The 26391-nt window shown below is 35.9% G+C and overlaps 4 protein-coding genes across 6 annotated transcripts; 3 read left to right on the top strand and 1 right to left on the bottom strand.

Annotated features, from left to right (window-relative positions):
* Window positions 1-241: 241 nt before the first annotated feature.
* LOC126851805 (protein O-mannosyl-transferase Tmtc3-like) lies at window positions 242-6258 on the bottom strand. The gene is made up of 13 exons (XM_050596147.1): window positions 5495-6258; window positions 4239-4375; window positions 4005-4086; window positions 3812-3911; window positions 3626-3741; window positions 3369-3541; window positions 3045-3300; window positions 2701-2849; window positions 2279-2591; window positions 1899-2189; window positions 1592-1774; window positions 1232-1516; window positions 242-1087 (listed from the first exon to the last, which is right to left on the bottom strand). Exons 1-13 carry the CDS (start codon window positions 5684-5686, stop codon window positions 410-412), a joined length of 2955 nt encoding a protein of 984 aa, XP_050452104.1. The 5' UTR covers window positions 5687-6258; the 3' UTR covers window positions 242-409.
* A 452-nt stretch (window positions 6259-6710) lies between these two features.
* LOC126854226 (3'-5' RNA helicase YTHDC2-like) lies at window positions 6711-12575 on the top strand. The gene is made up of 8 exons (XM_050600751.1): window positions 6711-6969; window positions 7250-7461; window positions 7570-7763; window positions 7923-10011; window positions 10100-10486; window positions 10570-10820; window positions 10896-11233; window positions 11319-12575. The coding sequence occupies exons 2-8, from the start codon at window positions 7268-7270 to the stop codon at window positions 11328-11330; spliced, it is 3465 nt and encodes a 1154-aa protein (XP_050456708.1). The 5' UTR covers window positions 6711-6969; window positions 7250-7267; the 3' UTR covers window positions 11331-12575.
* Window positions 12576-13179: 604 nt separating this feature from the next.
* On the top strand, window positions 13180-26233 carry LOC126853491 (von Willebrand factor A domain-containing protein 8). Of its 3 annotated transcripts, none has more exons than XM_050599320.1 (20): window positions 13180-13317; window positions 13455-13627; window positions 13711-13791; window positions 13910-14319; window positions 14433-14597; window positions 19585-19743; window positions 19825-20055; window positions 20148-20357; window positions 20530-20690; window positions 20772-21054; window positions 21129-21830; window positions 21916-22296; window positions 22446-22597; window positions 22860-23289; window positions 23359-24113; window positions 24332-24642; window positions 24810-25061; window positions 25141-25535; window positions 25620-25858; window positions 25947-26233. In XM_050599320.1, the coding sequence occupies exons 2-20, from the start codon at window positions 13513-13515 to the stop codon at window positions 26059-26061; spliced, it is 5547 nt and encodes a 1848-aa protein (XP_050455277.1). In that variant the 5' UTR covers window positions 13180-13317; window positions 13455-13512; the 3' UTR covers window positions 26062-26233. The 3 variants fall into 3 exon arrangements, with proteins under 3 accessions (XP_050455277.1, XP_050455269.1, XP_050455261.1); XM_050599312.1 differs by having other exon boundaries at window positions 13189-13321; XM_050599304.1 differs by having other exon boundaries at window positions 13217-13332.
* On the top strand, window positions 15903-17853 carry LOC126853509 (uncharacterized). Its single transcript, XM_050599333.1, has 2 exons — window positions 15903-17186; window positions 17498-17853. Exon 1 carries the CDS (start codon window positions 15919-15921, stop codon window positions 16879-16881), a length of 963 nt encoding a protein of 320 aa, XP_050455290.1. The 5' UTR covers window positions 15903-15918; the 3' UTR covers window positions 16882-17186; window positions 17498-17853.
* Window positions 26234-26391: the final 158 nt, after the last annotated feature.

Genomic DNA, 26391 nt, shown 5'->3' with positions numbered 1-26391 from the left:
TTAATATTAATAAAGATATAAAAGCTCTCGAAAATAATTATGGATTACAAGTTTTATACAGTTGTAACAAAGACGTAGTGTTTATATATATATATATATATATATATATATATATATATATATACACACACACACACACACTTCGAATTGCTGTTTACATTTGTTTCTCAAATAATAATGATTTGAAAATATGGGAATTGAAGGAAAAGAGGAGATACATACAAATAAAATATAAAGAATGCACAATTCTTTTAAATATATTTTATAAAATGTCCTATTTTTATACAGCATATAAAACAATACTCTGTATTTATTTTATATTCACACATTAGCTCTATATGACTGTACCACCATAATCTTTCGTTATATGCATATAACTTTACAGTATTCGGCGGATTTTACATTAATACTATGACAACGCGCTGTCTTTTGTTTGCTTCATTCCTTGTTTGCTGCTGATCGTTGTGGCGGCACTCTGATTGAACTGGTCGGATGTCGCATGTTTCGAGCCGTGTTTCTGCGTGATATCTAATTTCGTTATATCAGCACTTATAACCCTATCGAAAACCCTGTCCGTGGTAGGTTCCACAATTTTACTCAATTCAGGGACTGTTGCTTGTTTGGGATTCTGTTCTTTTGTTTCCGTCATACTGGCACCGCTCATCGCTCGGGCAGGTTTTGATGGACCCTTTAAATGTATAATGTGATTATTCAGGGAATCGATATTGCTCTGCTTACTTCCTATGTGATTGTGAACTGTCGCGTGATTCGAAAAAACGGACTCGGTCTTTTCTATAAACTGTCCGTTTGATGGCTCGACGGTATTGAAAGGTCTGTCCTTCACATTACTGCTCCAAAAGGAATCATCGAAAACATCGGTATCGCGCTGATCCGGTGGTAGACGACTAATACGGGTTCTCACGATCGAAAGATGCCTCTGCACGTAATCCTGATGTGGTGCTAGAGCGGCTGCGTGTTCCAGACACTGCGCTGCTAAACCCAATTTACCCCGTTCCACCATCACGACGCATAAATTATGCAATCCTTGAATATTGGTAGGATCCAATTGCAATATTCTGCGATAACACTAAAATACAATAATGTTAACATTAATAGAATTGTCGATACAAATAATTGTCTCTATTGTTATTTGCATGTATAATATATAAAATCTCTGCATGTTGCATAAATTTTAATGAAAAAATTTAATAGGTTGCGCGTAATATCTTACATTTTCTGCAGCATCTAAATCCTTTATGTTATTGATATAAATGTCCCCTAAAAGGATTAGGCCTTTCACATGATCAGGATGAAATCTGACCAATTGATTCAGAAATGGTGCTGCTTCGAGCGGACGCTGCTCATCTGCCAATAGCAATGCGAGGTTGAACAACGCAGAACGGAAGTCTTCCTTCAACGCAACGGCATTGCGAAACCAACGTTCCGCGCTAGCACTGTCGTGATCATCCATGGCCAACATTCCCAAATTGAAATGTACACGCTCGTTATTAGAATCCTATAATTAGGCAATATGATAAATTTATGTTAATAATATAATTATAGTTCTATGAATTGAAAAAAGGAATCATACCTTCCGTAAAAGCTTCAGAAGTCTCTCTCTAGCTACTTTACGTAATTCTGCTCGTCCCAATTCTTGAAGTAATATAGCAGAGTTCAGTAATGCTTGTTCATGTTCTGGATCAAACTCTAAAGCTTTATCCAAATATGCCAAAGCTTGAGATGCTTTTCCTTGTTCCAAAAATACAACACCAAGCTGTAGAAATGTCAATCATATATATATTTAATTTTTTAGTAATGTCCAGTCTTGTTGTAGCATTTAAAAAAAAATGTGTATAATGTATTTATGTGTATTTCGTTTTTAATAATTCAATACTTACATTATAATAGATATCAGGATTATTACTGTCATAAAATAGTGCTCGCTCATAAACTTCTTGAGCTTCCTTTGTACGATTAAGTTTAATTAAAACATCGCCGCGATTAATATATGCTTGAGTATAATCCGCGCGCATACTGATCGCTTGTCTGTATAATAAATCAGCCTCTTCTAATCTAGTTGCATTCTTAGCTATTAAATTGGCCAAATTAACAAACACATTTAAATGATTTGGTGCTATACGCGCTTGATAAGATTCTCCCGGTTTCGCTTTTGGTAATAATGACTTGGCCTAGAAAAAAACAAAAAAAAAATATATGTGAAAATACAAATTAAATTGATAGTTAGATAAATTTACATAAATTCAGTGATGTTAATTACTTTTAAATACGCATCTTCAGCTTCCTTGAACATTTTCAGATGATTATATGTTCGTCCGACATTAATGTGTGCTCCGATATCATCGCCCTGAACTTGTACAGCCATATTAAAAAAATTTAATGCTTCTTTAAAACGACCTTGGCTTTCCAATGCATGACCTACATTATTAAATAATTTGGCATTTCTATCGTTTACTTTCAAGCCAGACATGAATATCGAATATTCATCTAACCAATCGTAATTTCTAACAAATGTTTTCGTCGTATGCGCTGCCAGAAGCGTTATAAGTAAAAATAACACCAGTTTCTTGCATCTAAAAAAGATGATATATACATATTTATATAGTAAATATATTCTCTATGATCCACGAAAGAGAGTAATTCATACAAATCAAATTACAGTTCACGGACGAATCAACTTACTTCTTGTCTGCTAAAATGCTCCATCCATATCCAATAAGCATGCAAAAACCCATGGATGGTGCGTACAACACTCTTTCAGCAATTACAAATCCAACCGGGAAAAAAAGATTCGACGCAGGTAAAAAAGGGAGTATCATCATAGCTAAACTCTGCAGGCATTATTTTGAAAATCACAACATATTTATTAAATATTGTTAATTATAGGAATATAAGAATCCACACATATATAAAATTTCTAGAGCATGCATGATATTACATATTTTCCTTATTCCAACACACACCATATTATTCAACTACTTAAATTTTCTCTTATATCTAATTGCATAATGATCATCTTTACTAACCATAATGAGAATAACTGACGTTTGTCTGCTACGTGTTACAACAGCTGTCACAAGCAATCCTAATACAGTTCCATGAGTACCTAAAGTTGCGAGATTACGAACATCGGCAAAGCTTTCTACTAATGGTATCGTCCCCATTGTCCAATCACAGCATAAATCACTTGGAAGAAATAGCAGTCTTAGATTCACTGCAGCAAGATAATTATATGTAAGCTGTCTTGTTGGTGTCACAGCAACTGATGCAGGATTGTCGAATCTAAAAAATATATTAATTAGAATATAAAAATATAATTAATTATAATTACGTACACACACAAAGCATACCTGGTAAATACAGGTAACTTTGAGCCCATTATATGTAACCGTAGAATAAGCAGGCTAAATGTAACAAGTGTAAGAGCGGTCAAACGCTTTGTACCCTCGCCTGACCATGCAGGTGAAATTTTATTACCACCAAAAGCTGACTTTAGTGCTAAGAAAATATCCCTTGCTCTAACCTAAGTAAAGTTACAAGTATTATTAGTGTAATTTTGTGAGACTTGATAGAATGAATGTGTGGCATTAAAAAGAGATTTTTTTACCTTTTGTACAACAAAAATTTCATACAATACACAAACTGCTGTGGCTGTAATTCCTTGTTCCTTGCACAACATTGCAGTAAATACAAAAAACATAGATAACATCAAGGATTTCCACCCTATAAAATGCCAATGTATAATATAATATTCCTCAATGTAAATTATCTGCATTAAGATTAAAGTCATTACCTGTAGATCTCTTGCTTTTGCAACATTTAGTGTACGTGATTAAAGCTGCCAGATAAAATAAAGAGGATAAAGTTTCTGCCCTACCAACTACACCTGTGACCTAAGGAATATAATTACAGCCATATTTTTATCAATGATATTATTTTAATAATAATAATTCAAATAAATCTTTCTATTTTTGAGCATTACATACTGCTTCTGTGTGTATAGGATGTACAGCAAAAAATAAAGATGACACAAAACTTGCTGCATCTGGTAGAAACATCAAACAGGTCCTGCAACAATTTTTACACATATTTTTTCTTGTCTGGAGTGCAAACTTCACATAATAATATTCTACAGATTAGAATAATAATTTTTTTTAATTTCACATTATAGAAACATTGCAAGAAAGAGATGTAAATTATAAAAAGCGACATCCACAAACCTGAAATATAATAGACATACTCCAACATGTAGAATAACATTTAGCAGGTGATATCCCATAGGATCTAGTTGATGAATCAGGTAATTCCATCGAAATGTGAGAACGCAAAGTGGTCTATAAGATTTGTGCGACTGTTCCTATTGAAAAGATATTAATATAATTGATGAAAAAAGTAATTTATCAATTGTGCAGCAAATGTACAACTATTATTATTAACAGATAAACATAAGATATATGTGTAAAAAAATAATTTTTTAAATAATATGTTAAATAATATATCTTATATTTTTAAGATTCTTGTTTAAAATGATTATGCAATCTTAATTAAGCTTATTTTCATTATGTTTAACAATATATTATGTGTTTTTCTCATAAAAAAACTAAAAATTATGCTAGAAATAATTAAGTAGTAGTTGATAAGACAAGATTGTAGATTGCATATTATTTTCATCAGATATCTTTTTCAATTCTTATTTTGTATAGCATTAATAATTTTAAAATATTTTTCTGATTAAATTGGATAAATACTGTTATATATATATATATATATATATATATATATATATATATATATATATAAGAAGAAAGAGAGAGAGAGAGAAATTATAATAAAAATGAACAGATTTAAAAACTTGAATCGGTATAAATGTTTGTTCTGCATAAGACAGGTTTGCAGTTTATTTTATTTTATTTTAGCAAAATCAATTATGAAAATAATAAATATCGATATTATAAATACAGAAAAATATAATGTACTCCAATTTTCGCGTTTTTATCATACAACATTAAACAAAAATTATCTGAAGAATAAGAGCATCAAAATCTGAATTTATAGAAATTTTATCTATTTCAATTCTTCTAAAAGAAATAAAATTTTGGGTAATATCATTTATAAGTGCTTTAAAGATACAGAAAATCTAATGTTAAACATAATTACAGGTATTTTATATACATATTTTCGCATATCAGTAGCATGGAAATTCGGAATTTAACTATGCGCTGTACCGGTTTTTGATTCATGTCACACAGAACGCACGCGAAGAAGACGAGGCAAACGGAAGATTCAGAGAAAGGGGGATCGGATCGGGATGAAATGGACAGGACGCTCGCGGATCAATACGCAGGGGGCCATCTATAGGGATGGTGAAGGGAGAGGGGAGGATCTCGAACGCGCGTCCTCCGAGGGCCGGACGATGCTTCCTCTTGTTACTCTCTCTCTCTTTTTCTCTCTCTGCTTTTCTCTCTTTCTCTCACACCTTGTGCATCGGGGTACCCCAGAAGTCGTTGTAGAAGACATTCTTGAGGGGCGTATGGGGCCTGAGGTCGCGGTTATCCTTGATCGCCGAAATATCGTCGAAGACGAAACCGCATCCAAGACTGTTGAGATACACGGCGAGCGCGGTTACAGCCACGATCGCCGCGAGTGCTCCCCGCGCAGGCACTCCCATCACAAATAACACATCGATCGGCCGGTTGCCTTTCGTTTCTTTCACGCGATCCCCACGAATCACTCCGGGAACGGAAGGAAGAACGTAGTTCTCCTCTTTCGTTCTCTTTTACCTTCGTTCTCTCTCCTTCGCTCTTGAGAAATTACAATCTTCCTGACTCTTAATTAGTTAAGAACTCTCCACGAGAGTTGCACTCTCATTTCCCTCTCATTTTCTCAGACACAATGTCATTTCCACGCACGTCGATCGCGTAATCGCGTCCGCTTTTAGGCACATCACTACTGATCTCGTTTCGCCACAACTAGGCACCATCGTGAGTGCCGGCGAGCCGAAGCGTAGCCGCATCGCGGCATCGCCGACATAGTCGTCGTCAGCGACTTAGGGAGAGGCTTCTTTGTAACTTCTCGTTATCGTTCGTTATCGTTACTACCCCCGTCTCTCTAGAGAGCGTCGTCTCACCGCGATCGAAGATCGCGACCAGTGGGAGATGAGGAAACGCGGCGCAAACGGATACGAGCGTACGTACGTCGCGCGCACACCACCGTGATCGAGCTGTCAAACGACGGACCCGTGTTGCGCGCAATCGCCGACGTTGCTGTCATAGGCGCCGTTGTAGCGCATAGCGCGCGATCCTACGAGATGCGATGCGATGCAGGAACTTCGATACTAATATTATAATAAAGATATTGATATAAACTTTTTCATAATTTTTAGATTGATAATTTCAAGAAATCTAGATAAATAAAAAGAAGTGAACACTAAAGGACGCGCGATAAAAGATAAAAGAAATTAGTTGCAGTTTCTTGAAATGTAAATTTCTTTTTGGTATTATTATAATTACGCTCTTAGGTGTGTTAATATGCGTTTATATATATGTGATTTATGTGTCCACAAGTATTTATATTATTGTAAATTGGAATTATACGTCAATTTTATCCGTGGAGTATTTGAAGTGAGTGCGAATATTTAAAACGCAGGTGGAGCTGACGATCGTTGTTAGACATTGCTTTGCTTTGCTGCTTTATCAACATTTATTTCGCGTGCTAACGTACGTGATACGTTTTCGGCTCTCATTATTCGTAAATTTTTTCTGAAGAGACAAATGCATTGAAATGCATTTTCGTACAAGATAAACAGGTGCAGTTAGCGAGTGAATGCGCTTTTGGATGCAATTTTATGTCTTTTGCATTTCACACCATTGTTGAGATCGGCATAAATTATTATTATATCGAAGAAATTCATGACCTTCGGTGTGTGATATATTGCTCCAAAGTAGTAAGAGTGTAAGTAAATTTTTCGCGTTCGTTTTTTTTTAGAGAAATTGCTGACGATGCGTTCAGCGATCGTCCAAATTGCTTAATCTTTGAAGTGTATATTCTCTTCGATTTATCTGTTTTGTGTATCATTCATAAGTTAATTAAATATATCAATATTTCAATATATTTTATGAACACAATATTTTACTGATGTATTATGTGTGTAATCAGTTTTTTTTTTAATATATTATAGAGTACATGATGCATTTTTTAACCTAAAATCAACGTGTTAATTTATTGCTAACAGGTGAATTGAGCATTTACTATGCCACGTAGAAAACAGCAAAGACATCGCCCTATAGGGGAGGATACCAGAATAGCAGTGAATTTAACTATAAAAAAATTATTGGAAACTGCCGATCAAAAGGAGTTAGAGTTTCCATCTTCATACACAGCAGAAGAAAGAGCTTACATCCATGAATTAGCTAGACAACTTGGTCTGAAATCAAAAAGCCGAGGGTATGATCAAGTATGATGAACTTTATGTTCATCGAACATAGCAATTATATTTCTTTAGTTAATCTTTTCTTCAGCAGATTTATTTTTATTGCGTCTTTTATTTTGCAGGAAAGGTATGAATCGATTCTTGACAGTATATAAGAGAGAAGGATCAACAATAGTTCAAGCTGATGCTGTGATAAAATTACGAAAACCATCAAAGCAGAGCATATATAATTTGATGCAAACCTTTCCATTAAATCACAAAGAATGTCAAGACTTGCTGCCTCCAATCGAGAGAGAGCGTCCTCTCAATAATGATGGTATGCAAAAGACTAATTTATGACAAGTATATTAGTTATTTATATGATTATTTATAGTTGAAAATGATATAGAATATATTTGATATATATTAAGATAATTATTAATTTATATAAAATAACTTGTGATTAGTTTTTGATGAAATATTTTTATTGTTGTAGTAAATACAAACACTAAGACAATGGGAAGGCTGAATAATAGCATACCGCAAGTCCCTCAGTTAAAAACTAATTTTGAAGTGCTACATTTTCGCAAGTCTTTACCAATTTTTAATGCGAGAGAAGAAATTGTTAATGCATTAAACAATCATCAAGTTGTTATAATCGCGGGTGAAACGGGATGCGGCAAAACTACACAGGTGCCACAGTATATCTTAGAACACTATCAACAAAAACATCAGGCTTGTAGAATCATTTGCACTCAGCCCAGGCGCTTATCGGCTGTATCTGTGGCCGAAAGAGTGGCGTTTGAGAGAGATGAAAAAATTGGCCAGACATTCGGATATCAAATAAGACTGGAAAGTAGAGTAGCTCCGAAAACTCTCTTGACATATTGTACAAATGGAGTACTACTTAGAACTTTAATGGGCGGAGATTCTGCCCTAACTACGCTCACGCATATCATCGTCGATGAAGTTCATGAACGGGATAGATTTTGTGACTTTCTTCTGATAGCCTTAAAGGACGCGTTAATTAAATATCGTTCCTTGAAATTGATACTTATGAGTGCTACAATGGATACCAGTATCTTCGCCAAATATTTTAATAAATGTACTGTCATTAATGTTCCGGGCCGATCTTACGACGTGGACGTGTATTTTCTCGAGGATATTTTGAAAATGACTGGTTACATGACGAAGGAAATGCTCATGAAGAAAAAAGAATTTTTGAAATGCAAAGATAAGCAGAAAACTTTGGAATCTTGGAAGCAATATAAGCCCCAGCATTCTAATAAAAATACTAAGAACGAAAAGAATTTGCTACCCGCTCCGATTTTAGCTCAACAGAGTGATCCTATACCAGAAAAAGTTAAGTTAGAACCTTGGCTGATAGAAGAAATGGATAAGAGTATTCTTGATGCTTGGGTAAACGGAAGGGAAGACAACTTTGCGCAGCTTTTACATTTTATACTTTCAGAAAATGTGTCTGTGGATTATCAGCATTCCGAAACTTCTGTAACACCATTGATGGCAGCTGCTGTTAGAGGTTGTATAAATACAACCGAGCAACTTTTAAATCTAGGAGCAAATCTTAACTTGAGAGCTATTAACGGTTGTACCGCATTAGACTGGGCAAAGAGCAGAAATCATACCGAATGTGCTGAATTAATTGAAGCTTACATGAAAACTTATGATTGCGCGGTATCGAATAATGAACTAGTGCACGTTGCGGAGACTACTTCGCTCTCTGAAGAAGATAAATTATTGCTCGACATATATCATCATACATTTAATGACGATAATATAGATTACAATTTATTGTTAGAATTAATCTTTTACATTCATACAAAAATGCCTCATGGCTCTATTTTAATATTTTTACCGGGATACGACGATATAGTGACGATGAGAGAAAAAATAAATGTGGAAGAGAAAAAAATGAATCAAAATTTACGTTACATTTTATATGTACTTCATTCGAATATGCAGACTTGTGATCAGAAGAAAGTATTTAAACCCAGTCCTCAGGGTACACGAAAGATTATCCTTTCTACAAATATATCGGAAACTAGCATCACAATCGATGATGTCGTATATGTCATTGATTCAGGAAAGGTTAAGGAGAAGTCTTTTGACGCTATATCGGGCGTCTGTACGCTGACCTCCAACTGGATATCTCAAGCTTGTGCAAAGCAGCGGAAAGGTAGAGCAGGCAGATGTAGAAGAGGAATTTGTTATCGTCTGTTTTCTTCAGTCCGATATAATAATATGCAGCTTTCCCAAACTCCTGAGATTCTACGATTACCATTGCAAGAGCTATGCTTATTCACGAAACATTTAACGCCGGGAAACACACCTATAGCTGAATTTTTGGATAAAGCTTTAGAGCCACCGTCTAATGTAGTATCCAGAAATGCAGTTCAATTATTAAAAACGATTGATGCACTAGATCCATGGGAAGATCTCACTGAATTAGGGAGTCATTTACTAGATTTGCCGATTGAACCGAGACTCGGAAAGATGCTGCTATATGCCGTTGTTTTAAAATGTTTGGATCCCATTTTGACAATCGTTTGCAGTTTAGCATACAAGTGAGTATACATTTAAGTACATAATGTATATGAATTTGAACTTTGTATATAACTGTTTATTATTATATTGTAAAACGATTGATTACAGAGATCCTTTTATACTACCATCGCAACCATCACAAAAAAGAGCTTTGACTGCGGCACGAAAAAAATTTGCGACCGGAACGTACTCGGATCATATGGTAGTATTGCGAGCATTCCAGGGTTGGCAGAATGCTAGAGCGGCTGGCAAGGAACGTGCATTTTGTGAGAAAAATTTTATCTCTGCTCCTGTGATGGAGATGGTGGTCGGAATGCGTACACAATTACTTGGCCAATTGCGCGCGTCTGGATTCGTTAGAGCCAGGAGTCCTGGAGATATCCGGGATTTAAATTCTAATTCAGAGAATTGGGCTGTTGTGAAAGCAGCCCTGACCGCGGGCTTGTATCCTAATTTAATTCGAGCTGATCGAGAACATATGCAGTTACGAACACAGTATGTATTTTGTTTAACAACCTGTCATAATTTGTAGACAGTTTGTAACGTTTCTGTATGCGCTTATACTTTTTTTGTTGCAGAAAAGAAGTTAAAGTATTTTTCCATCCATCATCGACCTTGAGAGATTATCCCAAATCTCCAAGGATGACATCCGCACAAACACATGCAGCTAATGTACAAACTTTACCATGCGATTGGTTGGTTTATGAGGAGATGAGCCGTACAGGACGTTTCTGTCACGTGAAAGTTGTTACACTCGTTAATCCATTAACTGTAGCATTATTTAGTGGACCAGCTAGATTACCAATGAATATAATTTGTGAAACTGAAGGTAAGCGGCACCTCTCTTGTTTATATACAATATATTATCATAATGTGATATATATTTGAACAAAAATGTTGACAGCTGTCCCGGAAAGCGAATCAGATTCAGAGGTTGATGAATCTCATGAAGGGACTATTTTTAAACTCGATGATTGGGTGGTGTTTAAGCTTGATCCTGAAACGGCCCAATTGTTCTTATATTTGCGACAGAAATGGAACGCTTTATTTCTCAGGCGTATGAAAGCACCGAGCAAAGCTATGTCGGCGTTAGACGAAAAAGTTATAAACACTTTAGTGACAGTAATTACTAATGAGGAGCAAGCGTGTGGGCTCCAACAGCCCGCTGGTATTGGTCAACGGCCACGTCCATTAATCGTCGATTATTATCCTGCCAACGTTAGAAGAGATGATTATCCAGAAGTAAGTCTATAATAGTCGTTTAATATTGTAAACGTGATATAGATTGGTCGAATAAATTTTAACCTGATTTCTGCATTTTTTGTAGAGATATTTCTAAAATAAGAAGAGGAAAAATATAAAAGTCTGTTGTTGTGTACAATTTACAATTTGTGCATTTTTTTGGTCGCTAATTTTAGTAAATAGAAATTGCTGTATCTAATGTACTGTTCTATATTTCTTGAATGAGTCTTTTTGTTGATAGTGGATATTTATAAAAGATATATAGCGTGCTGATTGTATATCTATCTATGGATATTTATTGAATGTATATGAATGCTTTTCATATAAATATTGCATTCTAATTACAGTATTGATGAAGACTGTTAGAGTAATAAGTTTTTTGAATAATATTCATAATATTTGTGATCCTTCCTTTCTCTCTACTTTCATTAAAGCAGTAACATTTATTTGTTTTATTCCGGAATTGTAGCGCTTATACTTCTAAGATAGATATCTTTCGTACTTCCTGAAGAATATAGATAAAAGATAGATTGATACTATTCGTTATCAAGGTCGATATATCTTTTCGCGATAGATCCGTCCTGTCAAAATTACGACGGATGTAAAATTATTATTCAACGATTGTACGTATCAAACTAGTCGAGAATTCGCTTCAATTGGATCCCCCAATTTAGAAGTATGTAAATAGGCCTTAAACTTTATGTATCTTATATAAAAATATGTGATATATTGTGTAGGCACTAAACTCTAGCTTAACTACTTTTTGTACTACATATAATGTATGTTACATTACTCTCTCAATAGTCAGCATAAATTATTATTAATTATTAAATGGCAGCTGTATATGATGCATAATTCATCATCACATTGTGTGCTACTTAAAATAATTTTCATGCCATATTTCATATAGCGATTCTGATTATTATTTAAGGAACAAATTGAATAAGAGTGATACTATTTTATAATTGTATTACAAGTTCAAATTTATATACACTTACTATATTGACAACTGAATATTTTATATATTCATTAATATATTATTATATAATATATATATAATAATATACATTCATTAATTAATGATTCTTTAATATAGGTTTTTAATATAAGTATATCTTGAAAAAAGAAGTGCAAAGTATAATATCAACGACATTTTATTTTATTTTATTTTCATGCTTTGCTGCTTTTAACAATGTTATAATTTTTAGTGATTACTTTAGGTAAATAGAAATGTTGAAGCTAGACATCACAGCGAGCTTTAAATGATTGTAATACTGGTCAATATATTATATGTGATAAAAAATCTCATATATAATAAAAACTAGTGGAATAAAAAAATATATATTAATGTAATTTTCTTTTTTCATTTCCAAGAAATCTTTGTCGTAATCGACTCGGCAATTGAACTTTGATCTCTCGTATGCCATACGTAATATATATATATATATATATATGTGTGTGTGTGTAACATGTAGAATTAATCGCGTCTTATGATAAGAGAAACAATCACTAAACTGCAGTATATATTCTTGTGATCATTTAGAAAAAAATAACTATATGCATCGAGTTATTTTGAATTTCTATGATATCGATCGTCGCCGACATCATAAATATAAATATAGCTTATTTTAAATAAAGTGAAGTATATTTTTAAAATGTTCGAGATATTTTTACATTAGTATTTATTTGTATTAAAACCGTATAATAAAATATGATAATTTTTTATTTCGATTATAGTAATGGAAGATTACATCAAAAAATAGCGAGCGTATTTTTACATAATGTATGATGCACATGTTTCGCTAGATTACATTGTCATTCGTATAATGTTGTTTCTTTCAATACAGATTGCCAGTCAAAAGTCATTCATATATATATATATATATATATATATATATATATATATATATATGAATGACTTGTTCATTCATATGACTAATGAAAAGAGTAAGACCATATGATCTGACAAGATCACGTGTATCGACACGTGGTGTCGACGAATTAGGTTATGTTTTTTTAATCAAACATAAGTAAAGACATTGGTGTATAATTAATAGGCAATATATACCGAGATCTTCTTTGTCGTACGTATGTTCACAGTGCGTAAAAAAATAATTTGATTAAAATTCGATCGACAGTTACTTAGCCTGTCATTATTTCAAAACACTTTGCTAAGATTTTTTACAGCGCTCGTCATATTATCTATATGAAATGTTTACAGGTCGCTACTTAGGGGTAGCATGTTTTTTATGTAGAAATAAGGCATCCTTTTGAGAGAGATGTTATCCATCCCTCGAAATTTCTATCGCCTGCCAATGGCAAGTCGAATTTTGGAGCGATCCAATAGATTTAACTATAGGCCAAATTTTTTGGTATTTCTATGTTGTAAATCAGGTGAGATTATGGTGACTTTACTGATGAATTGATATTGATTTATTGTCTTCGTAACACTGAGTGATTATATATTTCTGTTTCAGAAAATGCAGTTATCACTATTGGTGATGTATCAAAAGAAGTGAGACCAGCGAACAATCCAGAGTATGTTCCAAGAAAATATTGTAAGTGTTGCATATTTTGTTATTTATTATACAATATAATATATGATATGTACAAGAGAATTAAAAGTTGATAAGTCATTAAGCAATATATAATGCATGTTCTTTTATTTTTGAACAGTGTTAAATACGCAGTCTCAAGAGACACTGAGACATTTAAAATGGATGCTTCAGAAAGATATTTTACATCAAGATATGTTTTTGATGGGTGGACCTGGTGCTCGTAGACGAGAGCTCGCGCTAGCTTTCCTGGAGCTAACCGATCGTGAATTGGAATTTATCGCACTTACCCGCGATACCACAGAAGCAGATTTAAAGCAAAGAAGAGAGATCAAAAGCGGCACTGCGTATTATCATGATCAGAGTGCCGTAAGAGCCGCGACCAATGGACGAGTCCTCATAATCGAGGGTGTGGAGAAGGCGGAACGAAATGTGTTGCCTGTGCTAAATAATTTACTAGAAAATCGTGAAATGCATTTAGAAGATGGTAGATTTCTTATCCCGGCATCTCGATACGACAAATTACTAAAAGTATTAGTTTATCTATGATTCTATTTTTCTAAAAAAATTATTATTTTAGATAGAATTTCTCTTTAAACCATCTAATTATATAAATAATAAATTAGTGGAAAATTTATTTACAGATGCACACTCAAGCAGAATTAGATGCGTGGCGTCTCATGCGAGTCAGCGAAGATTTCATAGTAATAGCACTCGGTCTACCGTCACCACGATACCCTGGTCATTCGTTAGATCCTCCTCTCAGATCTAGATTTCAGGCCCGTCACATTCCACCGCCGACGTTTGAGGTAAGTATATATATATACCTAACTATGTAATTTTTAAAAGTATGATTAGCCAAATTAACAACTCAATCAACTGAATAGATTCCGTGTATTGTTCTATGTAAAGTATCAAAATGTTAAATGTCACGCACGGAAAGCGGTATTACCTTTCCAAAATATACCACATATGCGGAATTGAATCAACGTTTAGAAAAGTCATTAAACAAGCTTCTAATTATATGTAGCGATGTGGCTTCATTAAACTTTGTCACAGCAATTTGCGATTGTACGTATCGTATGATTACTGTCGCATTAAAGTAGCTTTCTCGACGGTGGTGATTAAAGACACGAGTTCAATTTATTCGCTGTTTTCAATAGTTCATATTAGACTATCAGAGATGTAATTGCTAATGAGATAAAAATATAAGGTAACAATGATTTGATGCCTCAGCGGTGATTTTAAGAGAATGTCGTATGTTTCGCTGGCGTTTCCCCAAAGAAGAGACGGCGCGGTATAACTTCCAAGAAACTTTTGCCTGATTTATGGGGCCGAAGTAGCGTACCATTAGGCATGGGGTGCGGAGGTCGCGCGTATACCCTCCCCTTGCGATCCGCATCCATCCCTTCCTTCCGGTGTACTTCTCTCGTTCGCATATAAACGCGGGCTTGTGGCTGCGCCATGGTCACAGGCATCGCGCGGCTCGGATCGCGTGTCTCACAAACAGTCGAAATCTTACCCTGTCCTCCTATACGAGTCAATACGTCGGGGGATCGAACGAATTTACGTCTCAGATTAGAAAGAAACGCGAAACTATCGGGGTTCTTCCCAGCGTTTCCAGTTTGACAGCGCAGCAACGTTAGCCGTGCGATTGTCAGCATAATCATATTTCTATCTTTTTCTAAAAATTTTCTAAAATTTCGTGAGAGAAACGGTGACGTGATAATATTATTCGCGGAGAAAATGCGTATGTTTGTTAAATATTATTGAATGATCTGTTGTACTAAGCACGTTAATTTTTCTTTTTATTATTATATACTAAAGAATACAAAAATTAAATATAACGTGCTGAAGACGTACTGAATTAAAGATATTTTATTATATTAATATTATATTAATAATATTATTAAAAAAATAATATTTTTTTATATCTTTATATATATAATTAGATATAACTTCATCAAATTTTTTAAAATAATTGGATGTAGAAAACGCGAAACTTTCTTGAAAATTATTACTGCTACGGAGTAATTATTAATATTTTTACGCGTATCAAATCGCGTTATGCCGGCTATATGGGCATCTTCAGAGAGGCCTTTGTTTGTGCGAACGGTCTGGGTGAACGGTATGCGACACGCTGTTTTGTCACCTGACGATCCTGTCATTAATTCGCGGCTACATCGACGTCCGCGGACATTCGAGGAGAAGAGTTTTTCCGCGAAACACAAACAAGCCGAAACCAAATTAGATTGCTTGAACAGTTGCTTCATGAATTTGCACGTTGTAGTAGAGAAGAATTTTCCGAACAACAAGATGCCGCCGAGAATTGTGCGTAGACAATCGGCTCCACCTTGCGCGAGAATATGCAGCGGAAAGACCGGAGACCTCGTGGAAATTTACGTGAATGACATTGACAAGTTAAACGAAGATTGTCAAACATTGGAGAAAGAGGAAGCGACATTTCGCTCAATGAACGAAACCACTTTTAATCATAGCAGCAACATCGAGCAGTCGATGTGTTTGCAACGAGATACGTTCTCCACCATGACAAAATACAAACAAGCCGACAGATCATCGGATGCGCATTCATGGAATCCATTGTCTGAGCGAGTGCTACAATGGTTGGATCTTTCTGGAAGAGCTCAAGATTATGAGTTGATGGAATCGGAAGAGAGTTCGAAGAAAGTGGAAGAACGCGGGAGCACCGTCCGGAGGAGGAGACAAATCTCGCAGACGCGCGAGAATTCGATCTTTGCAGGGAGAGAGCGCATAGTTGTGCAGAATTACAAGCTGCAGAAAAATTGTAAGTCAGAATGTATTACAAAGATAACTGAGACGAAACTCGCGCGAAAGCGATTATTTAAGATAAAAGATGCGATGGGAAACAAAATTCGGAAGGAGGAGAGCACCCAGTTAAAGGATCTAGTCTCGGATGTAGAGGAGGACGTTTTGAAAAACGAAGATGAGTCTCGAAACGATCTATCGTCCGCATGGTCTCCGCCTGGTCGTCTGCAGCTGCACATTGTAATGCCGAGTTTTAATTTCGTTGAGAAACGCGCGTCTTCGTTGGAATCTCTGATCTGCGATTGAATGATAGACCAATTAAACGCACTTTCCTCTATTTTCGTGTTTCATTGTTCCAACTGCAATTGATATTCTTTGTGTATCGTCATTTTCTCAACATATTGTGAGTTTTTATCTCAGATAGAAAAGAAACGAAGAGAATCTTCATATTTGCAATCAATGATACTCAATAAACAGTTTATTTTCCAAAGTGGCAAATGAAGTAGTGCAATTCATGTGACTTTCGCCAAATACATTTTGTGCATTATATTATTTTTATCAATGCATAAAACAGTAGTCCTGAATACATTTTCGATGAAAGCAGAAGTAAGGTATTTATTAAAAATAAAAAAAAATTTATATCTCTAAAATATTTTAAGTATTTCTCATCACACACAAATTTATAAATATTATTTTCATTGAGTTATTAATTTTTAAATTTACAAAAAAAAATTTTTTTTTAGTATTTGGATTAACATTTTTAAATTATTCTGTAAAATGCAAATTTTTATTATAAAAAATTTTTACAGATAATTTTACTTATATAGTTTCCTCATTATTTAGTATAATTGGCACAAAATTTATACAAGATATTATTTTAGTTTAATATAAATGTACTTTACATCTCGACATTCTGCGATAGGTAGCATTTTCATGGAAAATTAATCCGAAGCTGTGTTGCAACCTCGTTATTGCGCACCGAGAGAATTGAAGTCGACGCGGAGACATCGCCTTGTTTTATCGCCGGTCGGAGAAACTAAATTGAACTTAGTTAATAATAAAACTCATGGAAAAGATCACTTAAAACTTTAAAATAATTACACAGCATGGAGTATTTAAGTCGTTTCGTGGAACGAATATTATCCGTCACGAAATGTACATATCGTTAAAGTTTGTAGAAATTGCTGTCACGTACAGAACCAGCCAAGATAATTACATATATATATTATGTATTAAAGAATTTATGAAAAATAAATTTAGGATAAATTACACGTGATAATATTACATTTGTGCAATATTATACGGATTAGATCAGAGTTATTTTTGCGTTTTATATGGATTCTATATAGCATTGTATGCTCGTGACTACGTGAACTTATATGTGTCACCTTTGCGAAAATATTGCCAGTCACTATAATGAAAAATGAAAATAATAGTGCGCCGAGGTCACGTTTATAGAAACCGCACAAGACAGTTAATATACCCGGCGCCTATATTCGCAGAGTAATAAAACTTGGCAGATATATAAATAAAGGTGTGCAGACATCTATTTTCTACATACACGGTATCATCGTTTAATAATCAATCATCGCGAAAGCCTGCTTCTATTAAAATAGAAGCTTGACTTTATAGCTGATGGATGTGGGAAAAATATATTGTGTGCTATAATTTAAATTTGCCGTGATTCATTCGCTCTGCTATTATTATGGCTAGTAAAAATGTAAATGTCTTAGCAATACTTATGATGTATTAAAATTTATTTTATTCCTTAAATGGGTACATACACAGAGGTTTTATATTATTACATTTTTAAAGATAAAGCTACAAAGATAGAAATGTCATTGTTATGTTAAGTGAGAGTCTTCTGTCCGATATAATTCAAGTGTCATATTGGATTTCTAACGCGAGAGTGCATTGAACTACCGGAAATTGCTGGAAATAAGGAATCGCGTGTTTGCGGAACAGCTAGTTAATATTTTGATAGCCTGGTGACACATCTCTGAAGGAAGGCGAATTTTTCCTGGAAAGATCGCGTCTTATAATAAATTCGTATTTAATCGCGAGATAATGTCGCGACTCGGTCATTGATCTTATCTATCCCAAATCGGCGCAGTATGTATTCGATATAATGGCGAATAATCGGAATAGAACGAAAGTCCGACATGGATAATGGAACGTGTCGAGAGAATTACGGAAAGCTTCGGCGCGAAATTGATTTTCTGTTTCTTCGAACGAGTCATGAAAACCACATTTTCGCCAACAATTACATCGTCGATCGAGGGCTCGAGATTATAATCCTGTCCGATTTAAAGTTTTCGATGGAAATTCCGAGTGGGTGGGTGCGGCGGTATCTCTCGCGCGGCTTTCGTGCCGAGTGGTAGTTATTCATCTGGGCGCGCTATGTTGGAAAGCTCTCGGCGTTAATCACTCTCCTCGGAAGGAGGACTATTTCGTGTATCGAGTCGTACATTCCTCACGTGCGGACGATTCCGCCGCTTTTCCGCGCGCCGACTATGCGAGCTATGCCGCCGGAGAAGGCGGAAGTAATGGTAAGATAACTCCCGCTCACGGGTTTATTTCGAATTCGAGCGATTTAACGCACGTTGCACGGATAGAGACTCGCGTTAAGTAACGTTAAATATATTACAACCATACAATGCAACCATAAACTTCTACGTGAGTTCGAAACTTTCGTTCTGCCACGATGCTTCGAGTGCGGAATACTGTTAAGCATCAGTTGCTTGAACGTAATATTATTAAGCATAAATTGGACGCTCATTTAATGGCTGTAACTTAATTGCTAAAAACTTAATCGTTCTTTTTCTTGATTGATATTGTTAAAATTAATAAAAAAAAAATTGTTATAAAATCATAGCATACTCTAAAATAATTAGTACTTTTGTTCTACAAAAAATGAAAGGCAAAGGCAGGCACATAATTTTTTAAGTTTAAATACATTTGTTCACGTGCGAAATATCGAGTATATTATATTGAAATTTTATTTTTAAGGAACAATTCGAGATCTTGAGAAATTTAGCGCCTAATGTCGACTCTAGAAAATTATCGCAATTGTTATCGTGCGCTCACGCTTTAATTTCTCAAGAAGCGATCACCATAGGTTTGCCTGATTTTCCTTTGGACAGTTTGTCGTCGGCCGCTTTAATTCTGGTAAATTTCCACTTTTTGGATCGATACATTATACACAGCACGTTTTATTGGTCTTGGCGTTAATTTTGCGTGTTTGCATAGGACAAAAGCCCCGACTTGTCGATATACGACGTCTTCTATAGGTTTTATCCGTATAAACTTTTTTTGGGTAAAGAAGGTCAAAATGCCGTCGAGGATATTCTTAGAACGTTTAACGTTTTGAGTGATTTTGAAAAGAAGCATACTGTTAATAGTCAAATTGATGCTACGAAGGCAGCTGATGGTCTTTTAGAAATCAACATAAAGCGCGATAATGGACAAGCAAATTTTCACGTAAGCTATAAATAAATATCCGCTTATTTAATATGCTTGTATTTGCACATCGATTTCTGTTGCTGAAGTATCTGAATTTATTTTACGAACAGGTTTCTTGCGGCACGAGCCAATCTAATAGCGTAAATAATGATCTGTATGTAGAGACTAATTATCAGAACAATTTGTTGGCGAGCATGTTGGAGTCTCACTTGGTGTCCGATTTCTGCTTGATCGGACCGAAAGGCTGCGGCAAGTCCACTACCGTTCGACGGCTCGCTGATTTATTAGGGTATCAAGTGGAGCCAATAGTACTCTATCAGGCAAGTCTCGAGCATTCTCTTACGAACACTATGTTACATCGTAACATTTAGCTTGCGATTATGTATTCTCTCATGAAAAATGACGATTTTCATTCAACTTGTAAGAATTTAGCTCGTGCGTGTGACAATTATTACGGCAATTCGTAATGAAATGGTTGAAATATTTTCTTAGGATATGACGTCAAGAGATTTGATACAACAACGGACCACGTCCCTTACCGGCGATACAGTCTGGAGAGATTCACCGTTGGTCGATGCCGCTCTAAACGGCAAATTAGCCGTGCTGGATGGTATTAATAGGATTCATTCTAGCACTTTAGCTATACTGCACAGGTAATCGGGATTCTCGGCATTCCGTTGGCATTAGCGACTGGCAAGGCAATAAGATGAAATTTACGCCGCATTTGCTCGCAGATTAGTCCACGATCGGGAATTGCAGCTGCACGATGGTAAGCGACTCATACGAGCTGATCGTTATGACGAGATAAAAAAAGAATACAACAGAACCGATGAGGAGATGCGCGATCGTGGTATTCTGCGAATTCATCCCGCTTTCAGACTGGTAGCTTTAGCTGAGCCTCCGGTTGTCAACAATTCGTCCGGGCAATGGTTGAATTCCGAGTTGTTGAGTTTGTTTCTTTTTCACGAAATGAAACCGCTCGATAAGCATGAGGAGATTCATATTATTCGGTCGAAGGTGATTACAAAGAGAAATATCAGCGCGTGAGAATTCAACCTCTATAAATTTTCATCGAGTAATTTGTTTTGCAGTTTGGAGAGCCTAGCCGAGAGTTGTTAAGTATCGTAGAATTGGCGCATGTTTTGCGTTCATCCGAGGATCCGACTCTACAGTCTCTCGCCGGTTCGCTGAGTACTCGGCAGCTCTTGCGAATTGCCGAACGAATGCACAGATTTCGGTGCAATGATGCTTACAACGCAGTACAACGCGCGTGTTTGGCGCGCTTCTTGCCGACGATCGCGAAGCAGGCCCTCGAGGACTGTTGTCGTCGACTAAACATCGTTTTGCCGAGATCTGCCGTAGAGAATTCGGAGCTTGCATGCGCGATCACGGAAGATACCGTGAGGATTGGCGATACCGTTGTAGATCGATATCGCACCGCGTTTCTGAGCAAAGTACCCGACATCGTGTTTTACGATGTGCCAGAGCACGTCGCACTGTTGGAGCGGTTACTGCAGGATTTCAGCCTGGGGCAGAATCTTCTGCTGGTCGGCAATCAGGGTGTCGGCAAGAATAAGATCATGGACCGACTGTTACAGTTGCTAAATCGACCTCGCGAATACATACAGTTGCACCGGGACACGACTGTGCAAACTTTGACCTTGCAACCGATGGTCAGAGACGGCAAAGTTGTTTATGAAGATTCGCCGCTCGTGCAAGCGGTTAAACTAGGCCACGTTCTTGTCATCGACGAGGCGGACAAAGCACCCACGCACGTGACGTGTATATTGAAAGTATGTATACTTGACGACACATATGTAAAATTACAATAGCAATATAAACTCTATGAATTCTCAGACGATTCCGTTTCATTTTCAGACCTTGGTGGAATCGGGCGAAATGATTCTGTCGGATGGTAGGCGAATTGTTCCTCGTACCAGTCACAATGCACGCGATTCAAACAGTATTCCTATGCATCCGGACTTTAGAATGATAGTGTTGGCAAATAGACCAGGCTTCCCATTCTTGGGCAACGATTTCTTCGGTGCTCTGGGTGATCTATTCAGCACGCATTCCGTTGATAATCCGAATATACAAAGCGAGATTCAGCTCTTGAGACAATATGGTCCACATATTGACGAACAGACGATACATAAATTAGTGAAGGCTTTCGGCGAACTGAGAAGTATGGCCGATCAAGGTCTAGTTTCGTATCCTTACTCGACTCGAGAAGTAGTTAATATAGTTAAACATTTAGAGGTGAGTTAACAAAAATTTTTTAGGACACTATATATATATATATATATATATATATATATATATATATATATATAGTCCTGAAATTTGTCAAAATTTGGGCCCATTCTGTATACATAAGTATCGATGTAATTTCCGAAATAATGTTGTAGAAATTTCCGAACGAATCATTGGCTACTGTAGTGCGTAACGTCTTTGATTTTGATCGATATAGCCAAGAAGTATATGATACTTTGGTAACTGTGCTTCATAAACATGGGATTCCCGTTGGAACGAGTCCAACCAATGTTGCCTTAGCTAAAGAGTAAGATAATCTGTATATATTAATATTTTTGAAGCTTTTAAAAAATGCATATTAATTAAACAAGAATTAGGAAGATATTAATTGATACGAACAATTTTGTAATTTATTTTTTATTTTATAATATAGAGCGCGAGCTTATTGTACGAATTTATACATATAATAATAAATGAGAGAAAAATATAAGGAAAAATAAGAAGAATATAAAAGATATATGAAATATTGATTATTTTCAAACAATGTTCTTCCCTCTTTTCCATTGTAGAATATCTTTACCTGAGATAAAGATCTGTGGTAGTTGGAACATTTCTAACGCGTTCCAAAATATATCTGCTCAGGAAAGATATGTTAAGTTAAAGTCACCGACATTTCCGGCGCAAAACGACCGAACTCTAGATCGAGTTGAAGCCAGATCGGCTTGGTTCACGGAACTACAAAGTTACTGGACAATACCCATTAGCGAGAACAGTACAGTGACCGCTTTAGCGGTTGCGAACGGAAATAAAGGGGATGGTACGGACGACAGAATACACGTTCTCACGACGAATCCTTTGAGTATATTTAGCATGTCGCCGGAATCGGAGCAAATTCGTGAGACGTCGTTACAAGGCTTGATAAGCCCCGCTAGAGGCAATATGCCATTTTATAATATTGCGGTTGATAATCTTGGAGATGTTATAGTACATGAAGAAACCGTAAGTAACATATTAACAAATATCTGTTACATAGGGCTTTTTTATCGACTTTTATGTGATTATTTTTAGAGTAATTCCATGCTCATGGTAAACGTAAACGAGGGTTCCGTACGAGAATTACAGATTTCATCCTTTTTGGATGTTGCCAATGATAGATTATCAAATATTTTTAGAAGTGAAACTCCTCAGTGGAAGATGAAGACAGATTTACTATCATCGCATAATCTGATTGTCTTATATACGCAAAACCACAACAAAATCGAAGCTGTCAATTTACAAAATATGTATGCTTACTCGATGAATCTACCGTGTAAGATCGAATCGGTTTTACTTGCATCCGATAGAAAATGGTTAATTCAAGATACGTCGAAGAATAAATACGTTCTCATGAAATCTACGGAGACGGATGCATGTCCTAATATCTTGTATGAATTGAACGAATCTAATAGCACCGATCTCAAAACCGGTAGCGTTTTGAGTTGCAGTAGAAGCGGTTTGCACAAAACAGAACTGAGCAAAGCTCTTCAACAAAAGATAGACTCTCCGAACCGATTATTAGTGACCGATAATACATATGCCGGCATTGTGATAGGTTTCCCGGATTTGGATAGTTCCAACGATCTACATTTCTGGCCGAGAAAAGGAAGAACGCGTAGCTTTATAACACCTATCATTACGGAAAACGGACAAGTGATCAGAACGATTTCGCTCAGTCAGATACCTGATGAAGTTTATCCGAAGGATAGAAAACATACAGGAATCTCCGCTTATTTAGAGATAGTCGATACAGTAAATCACAAACTACGATATTTACCTATTCCGGAGTAAGTAATTTGCGATAAATGTGTTAACAAAAATGCAAGTTTTCGTAAAGTTTTTTACTTGTCAACTTTTACATTTCACGATTTACGTCGGAAAAAAATAATGTATAAATATAATATATATCTTCCCCCAGAATATATACCTTCCCTCTTGTGCTATTTTTATATAATATCTGTTTCCGATCGAACACGACTGAGAAAATTATTAAATCTTTTACTAGACCGGTTAATGTCTCGCCATTGACACAGTGGTTATATACGAAGGATCTTCCGCTTTATGCGTCACTTACATCGAACGAAGGTCTCGTCACAATAGACGCCGGTGGTTGCGTACGCTTATGGGAGACATCAATCACGAATATAGAAAAGTCATTGGGCGCTTGGCGCAAAATGATAAGCACCGACGAAGAGAAAGTGCAAATTACCAAAGAGAGATATTCGGGACAGGACGTCACTGGCCCGAAGCACGGCAAGGTCGATAAAAATAATGAACCACACGTAGGTGGCAATACCTGGGCCGGGGGAACTGGAGGTGTGAATATAAATATCTAAATAAAATAATAAATGAGATAAAGCTTAAAGAGAAATTACATTTGTATTAAATGTCATTTCAAATGTGCAATCAACTATTACAAAATAAAATACAGAAAAATGTATATGTATATATGGTATATATATAAATTTATATTTTTTATCTAGGTCGAGATACGGCGGGTTTAGGCGGAAAGGGAGGACCGTATCGGCTGGATGCTGGACATACAGTGCATCAACTCAGTGACGAAGAGAAGAACGCTGTGCCGGAACATGTAAAGAAGGCTGCTCGCGAGATGGGCCTTCGCGCGTTTAAGCAGCGACTCAAGGATATAAAAATGAGCGAATACGATCATAAATTGTACAGTCAGTTTAGCGATGCTGTTCGTAATCAAGTGCAGGCCTTGAGAATCGTATTAGGTAAGCGTCACAAGACCACATTTGCGAACTTTTAAGGATACCATTGATCTTTATCGTACGCGTTCTTTATTTTATATAGGTACGCTGCAGGCCAAGAGCAACGAGCGACAATGGTGCAGGCATCAGACATCGGGCGAACTGGATGATACGAAATTAATCGAGGGATTAACGGGCGAGAAAACGATTTATCGGCGTAGAGCGGAGAAAGAGCCGGAGATTGGCGCTCCTCAATTGAAACCGAAGCGATTGAAACTTGTCGCGGACGTGTCCGGTAGCATGTACAGGTTCAATGGTTATGATGGCCGACTGGATCGCGAATTAGAAGCCTGCGTTATGGTGATGGAGGCTTTCAGCGGCTACGAGGGAAAGTTTCAATATGACATTGTTGGTCATTCCGGTGATGATTATCGTATTGCCTTTGTCGATCGTTTGCAACCGCCAACGGACAATAAACGAAGGTTGGAAGTGATTAAGGTAAGATTTATTTATGTCATTTTCTTTTATAAAATTACTTGTGCAATTTAATTTAATAATTTAAGTTTTAATTAATCTCTTTAGGCGATGCACGCTCACTCGCAATTTTGCATGTCTGGGGATAATACCTTGGAAGCAACGCAACACGCAATTGCGAGTTTGGCGAAAGAAGATTCCGACGAGTCTATTGTAGTTGTTCTTTCGGATGCGAATCTCGAACGTTATGGGATTCCTCCTGAACGATTCGCTAAAGTATTGATGTCTAATGCGGACGTGAATTCCTACGCTATTTTCATCGGATCTTTGGGCGATCAAGCAAACAGGTGATTTTATAATTTTCATTATTTATCTCTTTTTACATTCTTAATAAGATTTCAATTTCTCTAATTTAGATATTTATGCTATTTTTAGATTGATGAAGAAGATGCCCTCTGGTCGTGCATTTGTGTGTATGGACCTTAAAAATATACCACGAATTTTACAGCAGATATTTGCCGCTTCGGTTTTAAGTACGCGGTCGACTTAACGCGGATTATAATTAGTCGGGATAATTTTATAGGAATATAACTTGTTTTTATTTATATAATCATCAACAGGATTAAGTTTTAATTTTTTTGGGATACATGTTTTTATATAGTATACAATTTTTATATAATCATTATAAACTTGTAAATAAAAAATTTGTAATTTTGAACGTATTTACAAATCTCACAAGAGCACAACTTCAGTATAACAAACTTGCGTCATTAAAAAGAAATATGTACATAATAATATTGGCACTTGTCTCATCTAATTATCGGCTATTACACTACTAATAAGATCTTTCTAGTATTCAAGGAGGTAAATACAAATTAGA

This window comes from Cataglyphis hispanica, chromosome 1 (genome assembly GCF_021464435.1).
Source record: "Cataglyphis hispanica isolate Lineage 1 chromosome 1, ULB_Chis1_1.0, whole genome shotgun sequence".
NCBI lineage: Eukaryota > Metazoa > Arthropoda > Insecta > Hymenoptera > Formicidae > Cataglyphis > Cataglyphis hispanica.
The sequence above is the reverse complement of the archived record's forward strand: the minus strand, read 5'-3'. Positions and strand labels throughout refer to the sequence as shown.